This window comes from Fulmarus glacialis, unplaced genomic scaffold (genome assembly GCF_000690835.1).
Source record: "Fulmarus glacialis isolate BGI_N327 unplaced genomic scaffold, ASM69083v1 scaffold1683, whole genome shotgun sequence".
NCBI lineage: Eukaryota > Metazoa > Chordata > Aves > Procellariiformes > Procellariidae > Fulmarus > Fulmarus glacialis.
Genome location: NW_009200810.1, coordinates 4,511 through 17,535, shown reverse-complemented (window position 1 = coordinate 17,535; position 13,025 = coordinate 4,511). Strand labels below are relative to the sequence as shown.

Genomic DNA, 13,025 nt, shown 5'->3' with positions numbered 1-13,025 from the left:
GTGTTTAGTTCCTGCTGTGTGGGAACCGGCGTGAGCTCAGGAGGACTCCTAGTCCCACCTGCTGCTTCTGCTCTCAGACAGGCAGCAAGGATGTTGTATCTGCTGATAACTGGCTCTGCATGAGGCGTTTCTCCTCCTGTAAGGAGTTGCTGAGCAGCTAGGAGGAGGGGGACGTGCCCTGTCCTTCCCCAGTGCTGCCACCGCTGCCCACAGCCCATGCTGTCATTAGAGCCTGCGTTCCCAGGTTGCAGCTGATTCCTCTGATGGTGATGCAAGAAAAAGTCCTGGCACAAACAACCGTTTTGCCCAAAAGCCCATTTTGATCCCTGGATCAGAGATGCGGCTTTTGGATCATTTGGGAAAGCGATGTTAACCCCAGGATGGCAGGTCTCACAGCAGGGCCACGACAAGCTCTGGGACAAGTCCAGTATCTTCCCCCCTCCTTGGAGGACCTGTTTCTGCCCCGGTCCCCAAGGAATGTGCCCAGCTCTGTAGCACTCCCGCCAAACCCAGGAAGACACCCCTATACCCCAAGAATAAAGGGAGCAGAGATTGGGAATGTGCTACAACATACTTCATGGAGCTCATGTGCACTGTGCTATTGCACCTGTCGTATTTACAGTGGAAATAAACCCAGGGATGATTTCACCAGCTGCAGGTGGGAGGTACAGGGCAGCTCCCACCTTTCCCCAGTCCAGTTAAAGGATCCACTTGCTTCAGAAAGCCAGCAAAGCTCCCTAACCAAATTATTTCTCTCTGTTTATGTAGGTGGACATTGATATTAAGTTAAGAGCTTGCAAAGGAACCTGTGCTAGAAGTTTTGATTACCAGCTGGACAAAGAAAGCTACGACAACATCCAGAAGCAGCTTACCCAAGCCAACTCCATCAACTTGCACCCAGAGCTTCAAACAGTCACCCTGAGCACACTGAAAATGAGGCCACTTAAGGACTCGAATGTTCCTGATCATTTTAAGCACAAGCCTCTGCCAGAAATGCAAGCTCTGAACATAGTTAATAACATCAGGCAGATGCAAGTGGTATTAGAAAGATCAGAAACAGACACGAACCCCTCCCGAGGCGACAGCTTGTATCACATGGCAGAATCGAGGGGGGATGGACCTTCACACACCAGCAAATTAGTTGCTCCTACTCATGGGAGAGAAACCCTTAGTCTGGGAGACAAAACCTCCTCCACTGTTCGTAGATGCACCAAAACTACCACCACAAAATTTGTCACTGGCCCTGATGGCCGTAGAGAAGAAGTAGTTGAAAAAATGGTTTCTTCTGATGGTTCAGACTGCTCCTATTTACAAGGAGCAGGAAATGCTGGAGGGGAAGGGAGCAGGTACCATGTTGGTGGGACAGATGACTTTCACAAGCTATACCCTGAGCTAGAGTCATTTTTTACCCCTGACTCTCCATCCACTGCTAGTAGGCACTTTGGTGGATCTAGCAGCATTTCAACTAGCAGCCACGTAGCTGGCACAGGCAGTAGTCACTTAAGTACTGGAGTATCCAGTCATTCAGGGACTTACGGTGGGAAGGACAAATTTGCAGACGTAGGAGAGGAGGAAGAAGATGACTTTGGAGGACTTCACCTTCAGCCATCTGGATTCCCATCGGGCAGTGCAAGTCACTCCAAGACTGTAGTGACCAGCGCCTCTTCTAGTTTCAATAAGGGAGGCTCCACTTTCGAAACCAAATCACTAAAGACCCGTGAAATAACTGAGCAGCTAGGTGGGGTGCAACATGATCAGAGTGCAGAGGATACCCCAGACTTTCAGGCACGCAGCTTGAGACCGTCACGAGTGAAGCAAAGGACAGCCAACACTGGGAAAGGTACACAGGCATCACAGAAGTAGTTACTGAGGTTGTGGAGCCAAACTCCATCCGTAGCCAAACTGACACATTGGTTTTAGATACCGCAGTACAACAGTGTGATGTTAAAATGCAAGCACTGTGTCTGTTTGTTGCCAGCTCGGAAACAAAAAGGAAAATATTTCATTAATACTCGGGTATTACATAGACAATTCACAATTTAAGAAGTATGTGAAGTTTTCTGAATTCTTTTTAATGTTGCCTGTCACTATACCTAGTGTAGTCCAAGACATATTTAACAATTTTGCTCAGACCTATTGGTACTTGGATTCCTCTGAACCTTTTATTAAATTTTGCTGATAACTCCTGTCAAACCAGATCAACTTTTTTTTTTAGACTGTGATGATATCCGCCAGAAACACACTTTTGGTGCCAAAAGTGGCATTTTCAAAATCAAGCCAGCGGGATCCAATAAGGTTTTGTCAGTTTATTGCGACCAAGAGACCACTTTGGGAGGATGGCTATTGATCCAACAGAGAATGGATGGATCAGTGAATTTTAACCGGACCTGGCAAGACTACAAGAGAGGTTTCGGCAGCGTGGATGGCAGAGGGCGAGGAGAGTTCTGGCTGGGCAATGAAAACATACACTTGCTGACTCAGAACGACACTCTCCTTCGGGTAGAGTTAGAGGACTGGGATGGAAATGCTGTGTATGCAGAGTATATCGTACAGGTAGGGTCTGAAGCAGAAGGGTACGCCCTTGCCGTGTCCTCCTACGAGGGGACCGCCGGGGATGCGCTGATCGCCGGCTGGCTGGAAGAGGGCACTGAATACACGTCCCATGCCCAGATGCGGGTCAGCACCTTCGACCGGGACCAGGACCGCTGGGAGGAGAGCTGTGCGGAGATATACGGGGGTGGCTGGTGGTACAACAGCTGCCAGGCAGCCAACCTCAATGGCATTTACTACCTGGGGGGCCACTACGACCCCAGGTACAACATTCCTTATGAGATCGAAAATGGTGTGGTCTGGCTGCCATTTAGAGCCTCTGACTATTCCCTCAAAATTGTTAGAATGAAAATCAGGCCCATAGAAACCCTGTAGAAAGACAGGCTTTTAACATACATGCTACAACTACAAGTTGAAAAGATTTTGTTTTATATCTATGTGCATGATGTACCTTTACGCTGTGAATTTGAAGGCAACTGGGCACATCTGTGGCTTAAAAAATAAACACTGATTAATTATCAACAAAACAGTTCTTTCATCTTATTTATAACTGACAAACCTTTTCAAGGAAATACTGATTTTAAAACCCTTTTTATATAAACTTTGTTTATGTCTTTGACTATGTCTTTGACTATGTCTATGTCTTTGGCAGCTCACACCTTGACTGGAGATAAAAATATTTATAATTTGAATTATTTTCTTTGTTTAAGAGTGCTAAAGAAGTAAAAGAATTTAGAAGTACGTTCACCACGAACTCCTGCCTCCACTAACATGAACTGTCAAAGTCTGATCGAGTTCGACAGTCACGCTTCTGGGCCGTCTCCTCTCACTTCCACTTCGAGGGGAGCACAACAGCGGTGGGAGTCAGTTCTCAGGCAGAGCCATGGGGGGGTCAGGTTCTCACTTTTGCCACACACCTACCATGGTGTACACTTCGATAAGCGATGCATACATTTTAGGACTGACTTTTAAGGATCTCCCGAGCTTTGATTTCACAAATATGGAGGTAGACCTTCCATCCTGTTGATGAATTCTAGGCAGTTTACCATGCATACTGTAGCTTCAAAATAAGACAGTTCATGATAATTTACCAAAATACAACTCCCAACACAGGCTATTATTTTCTAGTGACCACTAAAAGGTTATGACTGTAACCAGCACAAGCAAGATGGGGAGCACCTGGATGGCTATAGTATATATTTCCTTGGTTTAGAATGTTTCTCGGCACGTGTAAAGCAAGGATTCTTCTACACATAAGGGGTTTAAATCATCAACTTGCTGACAGTGTGTGGTAAGGATTTTTTAGCAAAAAGCTGGCTGCATGGAAAAACAGTTATATTGGTTAGACAATTACACAAGAACGTGCTGTATATATCTTTATATCTTATGACATAATTACACAAGTATTTACTTTGTTTAATATTTCTGTCCTTCTATTGAGAAACAAGCATGAGCAAACTTCCTTGCCTCCAGTCTCACAGGCCAGCATGTTTCATACCATTTCGCAATATCATCAAATACTGGCAAAGCATCTCACTTTTAGCCTTTTTTTCAGTGCTTCTCAAACACAGTCACTGTCTAACATTTTTGGAGAGTTTCGTGAACAGCAAAGACGCCTTTACAGCCACGTGCAGAGAAGCATCTGTGCTTTCGGAAAAGGCGCTTCTGCTTTACACCTTGTGTTTTTGTTCCCTAGCCTCAATGGAAGTCTGCCTGTGGGGATGCTGAACATTTGTGCTCATATAGTGAGATGCTGCCGTGATGTCTCCTCCTTGTCCTCCTGGGCTCCAACATTAAATCAACATGGGAATCCATCTACCGCTAGTGATCTGGGTCCCCTCCTTTGTGGAGGAAGGCAGTCCCCTCTGAGAGATGGTTGATTCTGCCTACCAGGGTTGGGAAGTCCTGTCTTTGGGACAACCTCTGCTCTTGGCTACAGAGGGAGCCTAGACCACTGCCTTCAATGAAATACCTAACCTCCACCTACCCTGTGATTGGAGTCACTAATTGCTCTAGTCCCACAATAGTGATTGTGTGAAAGACATACCAGCCAGGTCTTCTAATACTGTATTTTATTCTATGATAAAAGGATGTGGGATGGCGGAAAGGATATTGACAGCCACAGTATGTGAGCTGGCCCCAGGAAAGGGCATATTTTATCCAGTGTGCAGGATTTGAACTAAGTGACTGCTGACCTGCCCATTTGTTAGATACTATCTTTTCACTTTATTCCTTCTCAACTTGTTACACAGGTAGTTACCATACATTTATGATATAAAAGAAAATGACCATCCCTTATTTGGTGGAATGTGTTTGCTTCTCCCCGGATAATGCGTAAACACTTAGGAATCATGTGAAGAAAACTTTAGTTTTAAGGCTTTATTTAATTTTTAGAAAACATTTTAAAATAATCCTCTCCCTCTTCAAATGTGGTATAGAAGTCCTTTGTAAAAGAGTGAAACAAGTTGGGTTTTTAGGTTTTTTTATCAGCGTTATTTTATAGCAGTTACTTCTGTCTTGTGAACAAATGAAAAATGGAACAAAATACACTTGCAAGTTCGTCGCAAAAAATCAGTCAAATTTTGATTTACAGTTGACATAGCTTTTCACTTCAGGTCACAATATGCTCATACATACATATTTGGTTCTCATATGTAAAGACACGCCTGAGTACCGTGCCTAAAAAGAGAACCATGTACAAATATTAAAAGAAAATCCCTGATTCTGTACATTTTCATAATAGTTAATGTGGAAAGTATGGCCTGATTTTCATGCTCATCTTCTTCATTGAATACCATGACCCTTTCCAGTTCATCCATACAACACCATCATCTGTACCATGTTTTGCCATATCCCAGCTGTAGGTCCCTCCCCAGTAGTATCTGCCATTGGGGTTGGCTGAGTGGCAGCGGTTGTACCACCATCCACCACCATCTTCTTTGGAGCACTGTTTTCTTGGATCTGCAGTTAACCTGATGAGCGAAAAGAAGGTGTTAAGAGCGACAGATGAGCTGTAAGCAAACAGATCAACAGAGTACATACACCTGCCCCTGTACTGAAATTTTCAAACCATAATAAATGTCTAAAATCCTCGCTGAACTTTCTGTAAAAGACTGGCCATCACAAGTGTGTGCGACACAGTGCACTTGGAAGGTGAAGCAGCTAAGAAAAACAAGTCAAATTTTAGCTGCATCTCTTTTGGAATGTCATTTTAGTCTACCGATTGGTAACTACAATTACTTGCAGTTCATAATGATAACTGCAATATCAATGCAATGTAAAGATATAAACCAATGAGAACTGTACATCTTCCCTAATCTAAACAATTCCTTTATTCATAAATATGTAATCAGGTATTAAGATAAAGACATAGCACATAGTTTAGAGATACAGTGCTAAATCAAGTACTTTACAATTGAGCTCCTGTATTCTGAGCAGGCAGAATTTTATTTTTTAAATAGGACATGCTACCTGTCTCTTTCCTCAGGACCCATTATGTGTTACTGGAGTGAGTACCAATATTCCTACTTAAGCAAGACAGTGGTCCTCAGCACTGCCACCATCAGTCTCTGACAATGAATATATTGCATCCAGATTTGCTGATTTGTCTATGGTAACGCCATTCATGGCATCAATAAAACTCAGTGTGCTTGCTTCTTACTTGGCTGTGGAGCAGCACTGACCTAATACATAGTTTTACCTGCCCTTGGCTACATCAGGGGAACTGCATGGACATTCGGCTGGTAACTTGCAGGGATAAAACATATTTTAAGATACTACGACATGCTGTGAAAACTAACAGCAAATTAGAGAAATAATCTATATTCAGCTCTATTTTAAACTCTACTTTTATTTTAAATGTCTAATGCAAGTACGTACCATCCATCATGGTCTCTGTCATAAGTACTGAAGAACATGCCGTTGTGAATTGTCATTGTCCTGTTTTCTCCATGCACCTGTGAAGCTCCTTCCATCAGCGCGTTGCCTGCATTGCCTTTGTAGTTACTAACTGAAAGCTGATACTTGTTTCCTTCATTCTGTATGGTGAAACCTCCGTAATGAGCTGATACTTTATCGCCGTTCCAGTCCTCCATTTCAATTAAAACTTCAGTGGGCCCTATTTTGGTAAGCTGGCTGATCTTGTCATTGCCAAGCCAATATTCACCTGAGAAGTAACAAGTGAGAGCTCTGTGAAACAGACTTCACAACATACTTTGTCGCAACTTTATGATTTGCTTATAGGTCTGGCAAAGTGGATTAGTTAATTTTAAAAAATCAAAGAGCTTCAAGAAATATGAGAAAACAGTTTCAGTAAGAAGGGTTCTTCATCTTTCATGCTCGGCGTTTTACCTGGTGTATCACAGTAGTTCTTCCCTCCACTCTTTGCAACATTTCCAAATCCTTTTTTATATTGATCCCATACTCTTCCAAAATTAACACTGCCGTCCTGGCGGTTCTGAATCAAAGTCCAGCCTGCAGGAGCGACAGTATTTAGATTAAATTGCCCTTGAGACAGGAGCATGAAATGTTAAGATACAGCCCTTCTATCTTCATCTTAAAGCGAGCAGAGCATATGGCTTCCTTGCAGCAGGTCTGAGTTTTCACTGCTTACAAGCTCAGCCTTGCCGTTTTTACTCAGGCTACTCAAGTAGCGCCTTGCTTCATAAGGAAAGGTGGAAAAAGCAGAACTTGAAGGACTGCCCTGCTCTTTTGTCTAGTGCACAGTAGCATGGTAAGAAATGAGCCAGGCCCTCCTTGCCTGCCCACTCATACATTGCCCATTCTCGTCATAGTAAGATACGTTTTTATCTACCAATCCCATGCCAACAATTTATTTCCATTTTCGTTATAGAGGTACCCTACTGTGCATCTGAAGATGACTAGCAAGACTTTTCTGAACGAGTCAATCAGACTTAATTCTCAAGTAATTACAAAAGTTATAACTCCATACTAGTTTGTATAAAATGCAAATTACTATTATGAATTTTTTGTAGCATCCACGTTAATTAATATTTTAACAACATAATTATTTCACACTAACCTCCGTTATCTGTTTGCATGTCACAGTATACTCTGTATGGTCTGACGAAAGGATCTGGCTGGATGAGGTACATTTCAGATATCTCGCCTCCCTTTCTGATAATATCCTCACATTCTGCAAGAATAAACCGGAGAGTCCGTTATTGAAAGAGCATTGAACTTCTTCCACAATCTTCTTACCCTTCAGTAGGGTAAGGAACAATTTTAAAGATATATCTAATTCTACTTTCATTGTGATTTCTGTGATACATCATGTGAAAGAACCAGGGAAGAAAGAACAGTGCACCTGCATTGTTCTACTTTTCCAAATAGGAATTTCTAAAAGTTCAACCTGAGTGATGGAAGACGGTATACTTTTCAATGATTTTTTGAATTAGACAAGCTTGTGAAAGAAAAACCTTTCTTGAATGAAAAAAATCAAGGGTACAACTATGATAGTCGCAAATGTAACACCTCCACCTTACAAAGACCCTGAAGCACATATTTCTTTAAAATGCTACTGGCCACTAATGAAGACTGATATTGGGTAAGAGGATCTTTGGTCTGACCAGTACAGGCATCCATAAAAGTTTTTTCATTTAGGATCACCTTCCATCTTTTCTGCTATCCTAATCAATGACACGGGCTTCAGAGGAACGTTCACACCAATCAAATGATGCACCTATCAATTTGCACAGTGATATAAATGGGGGAAGAGAGGTCGTTATAGTTAAATGAGTACCTTTGCCTGAAACCACTGGAATGTTACAGGAAACAACACATGGGGAACGGCAGTAGTCCGCCTGGGTTGCAATGGCATTTTCCAGTTTTTGTATCTTTTTGTGTAAAGAATCCACAACTGCACGGAGGACCCTGAGGCTAGATGGGATGTTATTGTCCAGATTATCCTTTATATAATTATAATGCAATTCCACTTCTGTGTTGTACTGAGAAAGTATATCATCATTGTCTAGAAAAGCAAAGAGATGAAAAGCAGATTAGTTTTCAACATGTTTTCCAGTTATGAAGTAATGAAGAGCAATCTGTAAGCACAACTTGAGAACCCACTTCTTTCCTTAGCAGGGAGGAAGGATATGCATTTCTTTTGCTTACTTTTCCACAATGTGCAAAAACTACGCAGAGATTCTCAGGAAAGTGGTACACGTGTATTGTTATTTCTTTGCTAGCTAGTAGATTTATCAGTGGTGCTATATTCTGCCAAAGAACTATAATGAGCTTCTTTCCAGGGAGCCATGGTGCCAAGCCAGGAGCTGGGCATAAAGGGATTGGGTGGACATAGGAAAGCAGGTAAGGAGGAACACATGACCCTTATGTTTAGGGGCCTCATATAACTCTTGCCTTAGTATGAGATCCATTCCTTTGCCTCTCTCAAAGGATTTTTTTAATTTAAGAGGACATGGTCATGGAAGCCTACTTTGCTAGATATTCCACTGTATTTTTAATTTTTTTGAGAAGTCCCATTAACAAGTAACAGTAGCAACGCCAATAGAACTGCAATACCATTTACACTAATAATTCACAGCAATAGCATACCTTTTCTTTGCTTTTGCCTCTTTGCCAATTTATCGTCTAGAACAGTCATGTATTCATAGAAGGTTGTAGAGGTTTCAGACAGTTTGCTCACTTTGTCCTTTAGATCACGAACAACTGATTTCACATTTTTTTCCTGTTTTACCAGTGTAGTTTGCAGCTCACATCCAGTTGGACACAGTACTCCCTTAAAAAAACAAAAAGGGCTGTGAATAAAAGTCAAGGTAAAATGTTTCTAATCCCATGAATGACCATACCTTTGAACACACTAAATAGTTAGTAATGTGAGACCAGATATTTAAGCATCTAGATAAGGACTCAAGACATTCAACTTCTACAAAGAAGCTGCAGTCTGAAGGGCAGGAAGGAGCCCTGATTCCCCCAGGAGGACTCTTTTGTTGAAGCTCTTGGGAGAAGCCCCCTCTCTTCGCACTTTTTTGGTCCACTATCTCCTTTTCACTTTCTGCACTGTTAAATGTTCTCTGTGTTAAGCCACCTGAACTATGATGAAAGCCTGACAGGAACTACCTGGTGCCTGTGCATGTTTATATCTACCCCTTTCCTCTTTCACTAGCCTCAGAGAATCAACCATGTTCTCTACACCTTGTTATATGTATCTCTCCTGAAATGGCCATACGATTTGTTAAAAAATTATCATCTCAAGAAGCTGAGCACCATTGCTTCTGCAACAAGCGCTGTCCTGTCAAGGACAACAGTGTTTTAAAAAGAGATGGGGAATTCTGAAATCCCGTGAGAACAAAAATACCCAGGCAGCAGTGGGACTCTACCACAATCATGTGTTCATTAAGCTTTAACAGACTTTGTTTGTGGGAAACCTCCACACTCAAATTTGCTCTCAGACACTAAGATGTCTCTCAGCATCCTTACAGCTTGCATTTCCCAGCAGAGAGCACAGCAGGGACACACTACTGCAAGGCAGCAAGGAGTATGCTAGATCTCAGCGTGCTTGCATGCTCTTCCATAAGACTGAGGGTAGGTTATAATCACAGTTTGAAACAAATTTTAAGAAAGACATGAGAGGTTATTATTTTGGTCCCTAGGTTTCCTTGAGAGTATCTGAAATTCAAGCCAGTGCTTGAGCAGAGCTTTTTTCCATCCTTCTTAATAGTTACCTATGCAAAGCAACAGGGAAAGCACAGGCTAAGCCACAGATACCTCCTTTCCTCATTTACGGTTCAAATCTCATCTCCCCATCTTCGCTGTAGGCTGTCTGACTGTGACTAATCCCATGGACTCTGTGGCATTACTCTTCTGAATGCCGTCCTACCAAACTCAAGCAAAAAGATGCAAAGTTGGGCTGCTTTAAGTGAACTACCGTCCCTCATTTGGCAAAGAAAACTCCATGTTGGGCACGCTAGAGGAAAAGGACAGTCTGATATCAGCTGCATCAACAGGTAGGCACCCACCAGCTCCTCCAGAGCGTGCTTGCAGCCGCCAGCGTCGGGGTAGATGATACGTTCTTTCTTGTCGCCCGGCTTCACCCGCTTTGGGGGCCGGGGCTGGTACCCGACTCCGCTGATGGGAGGTGCCACCGGTCGGAGCGTGGGGGCCACTTCCCGCCTTTTGTCCAGGGGTCGGTGGCCTCGAACCCCGAGCTGAGGGCTGTCGTCCTGCAAAGCCAGGGGGAGAGGAAACTCTTTGAATCTGGGGTTGCCATTGTAAAATGCTATGCACAGAGTGGAGGCATCCGTTCAGCACTCTAGTATTTTAAACAGCAAAGCAAACCATGGAATGGAACAAAAAAAGCAATAATGGAAATATTATACTGACATTATGAAAAAGTCATTGCTATGCCCTCGCTTGTAAGACTAGTCACACTCCCTCCACCTAGATATAGACAAACTAAAAAGCCTTCAAACCAAAGCAAAACAATATTTCAATAGTTTATTCTGACCAAGGAATAAAGTTTATATAGTTCAGAGCCACTAAGGACCATGAAACTTGAAGTAGTAGTATCTTAAAAAAAAAGTAATTAGACATTCTTGGGCTAAGAAGAATATTCATCACCACGTTATCAGTGTACCAATTTTTATTGGGCTACAGGAAAATTTGTAAGGTCTCAGAAAAACAGGCCACAGTCAAATACATCATCAGGTCTCGGGCCACAAGCCAGTTATTAACTGATGGAATTAGGAAAACCATTCAATGACATCTCTCAGGGTAGGTTTTTAGAGCTCCCTCTCATGCATACATTCCCCATCACTGCCAGAAACGAGAAAGTCTAAGAGGCTAGGCAAGGTTCCTAAGCAGTTGTTGAAACTAAACCATTTGAATTAATTGTTTGAACAACTGGAACATCTCCAATCCCAGTCAGACATAGCTACAAATAACAAATGTTTGTAAGGATCCAGGATCAGAGGCTTCAAGTAGTTTCAAAAGTAGGCAGCATACAAAACACAAAATTGCGGAAAATGATTTAGCCTAGTAGTCTTATTAGTAGTCGATGTACAGACACAAACGCTTAGATTGTATAACAGAAAAAAATCTCATTTCTGATCACCCTGACCTATTTAATTTTTGCAGGGATTTTCAAAATATAAAAAATGTACTGAGATTCTAAATTGTATTTCCCATTAAAATATTTTACTTAAACAAAACTGAATATAGGTTAAATTATTATTTTACATTGATCCTCGTTGTTTGCCTTTTTGTTTAACAGTGGTTACCTCCCTATTTCAAACGTAAAGCTATATGATCTGGCAGTTTTTTTCAATGTCTACTGAATCCATAGAAAATTTTTTACTGTCTTTGAGACAGGACAGGATTAATTACATATTTCTACTTATTTGCAGCTGACAAATTAATTGTCTTCAACATCATATGTCAACATTGCTAAATTAATATCCTTAAGTGAATTCAGCTAAATAACTAATCTTACCATCATACACTCTTCATTCCCCACCGAGAAAGAAAAGGAATAGGAAGAAATTATATCCAAAACTAGAAAATAACTATTGTGCAGTTACATATACACAAAGAAATAACACAGAGGTTATTTCTTTGAACACTTCAAGCGGCAAAAACCCATGCACTAGATCATTTTTCCCCACAGCTTCTACCTTAGCTAACTCACGTAAGCTGAGTAAGTCATGCATGCAATTAAATAAAATTAATAATTTTTACTATTATTATTATTATTATTATTATTAATTAGGATCAGTATTACAACCTCCTCGTCATAGTCAGTAGAGCCCTGGGATTTAACGGAGGAAACACAGAGCAGGCAGAGCAGGAGCAGTTTCATGGTGCTGGCTTGCTTGAGCAGCTGAGTGACCTTCTCCCACCAGCAGCTCTGACAGGGAGAGGTCCTCTCTGCTCCTATATATACAGGCGGCAACCCTCATTTCCCAGCTTGACAGTGATAGGACCAACCCTTCTGAGCGATCACTGTGTCTCCGTTAATATTCAACCTTTCTCTTCACTGCATGCCTGAATACATTTGTTGTTGAGCAATCTCTCTGGACAACTCTTATCTGCATGTCCCAGAGACCTCTGTTGATGCTGGCATCAAATAAATGTTTAAATCCTTATACGTACCTCCCGCTCAGATTACACAAGGTTACCGTTTCCTCAAATATCACAAGCGGAAAAAGGTGAACATCCAAAGAAAAGAAACATGGTCAGATGTCACAGCCTGTGACATCTCCTTTATTTTCTCCCTGCTGAAAATTGGAATGTTGCAGAAATGTCGTATTAAATTCAAATTAAACTCACAAGTTGTTACATTGTTCTAAATAGTTCTGATGGTGCCTGGACAGGTATGCGAGCCTTTGGGTCTCCTGAAGTGCAAGATAAAAAAAGAGTATATTAGTTCATTACTTTAATAATTTTGCGTGAAAACATTGTTTAGCTCTAATAAAACATCAGATTAATACTGTAAGCAT

The 13,025-nt window shown here is 41.8% G+C and overlaps 2 protein-coding genes across 2 annotated transcripts in view; one reads left to right on the top strand and one right to left on the bottom strand.

Annotated features, from left to right (window-relative positions):
- Positions 1–3,129, top strand: part of FGA (fibrinogen alpha chain) — a 7,005-nt gene extending 3,876 nt beyond the window's left edge. The window contains exons 5-6 of the mRNA XM_009573714.1: positions 769–1,840; positions 2,216–3,129. Of these exons, the coding sequence (XP_009572009.1) occupies positions 769–1,840; positions 2,216–2,925 (1,782 nt within the window). The 3' untranslated portion in view covers positions 2,926–3,129. The remainder of the gene's footprint in view (positions 1–768; positions 1,841–2,215) is intronic.
- Positions 3,130–4,914: 1,785 nt separating this feature from the next.
- Positions 4,915–12,385, bottom strand: FGB (fibrinogen beta chain). Its single transcript, XM_009573713.1, has 8 exons — positions 12,311–12,385; positions 10,548–10,751; positions 9,124–9,307; positions 8,312–8,539; positions 7,592–7,705; positions 6,901–7,023; positions 6,430–6,715; positions 4,915–5,522 (listed from the first exon to the last, which is right to left on the bottom strand). Exons 1-8 carry the CDS (start codon positions 12,383–12,385, stop codon positions 5,294–5,296), a joined length of 1,443 nt encoding a protein of 480 aa, XP_009572008.1. The 3' UTR covers positions 4,915–5,293.
- Positions 12,386–13,025: the final 640 nt, after the last annotated feature.

Excerpts from the sequence above, each read along its gene's own strand:
- FGB (XM_009573713.1), bottom strand. The coding sequence starts at position 12,385 with ATGAAACTGCTCCTGCTCTGCCTGCTCTGTGTTTCCTCCGTTAAATCC. Across the intron at positions 9,308-10,547 it reads AGCACGCTCTGGAGGAGCTG|GGAGTACTGTGTCCAACTGG; the intron begins GTGGGTGCCTAC and ends TGTTTTTTTAAG. Across the intron at positions 7,706-8,311 it reads TCCAGTGGTTTCAGGCAAAG|AATGTGAGGATATTATCAGA; the intron begins GTACTCATTTAA and ends TTATTCTTGCAG.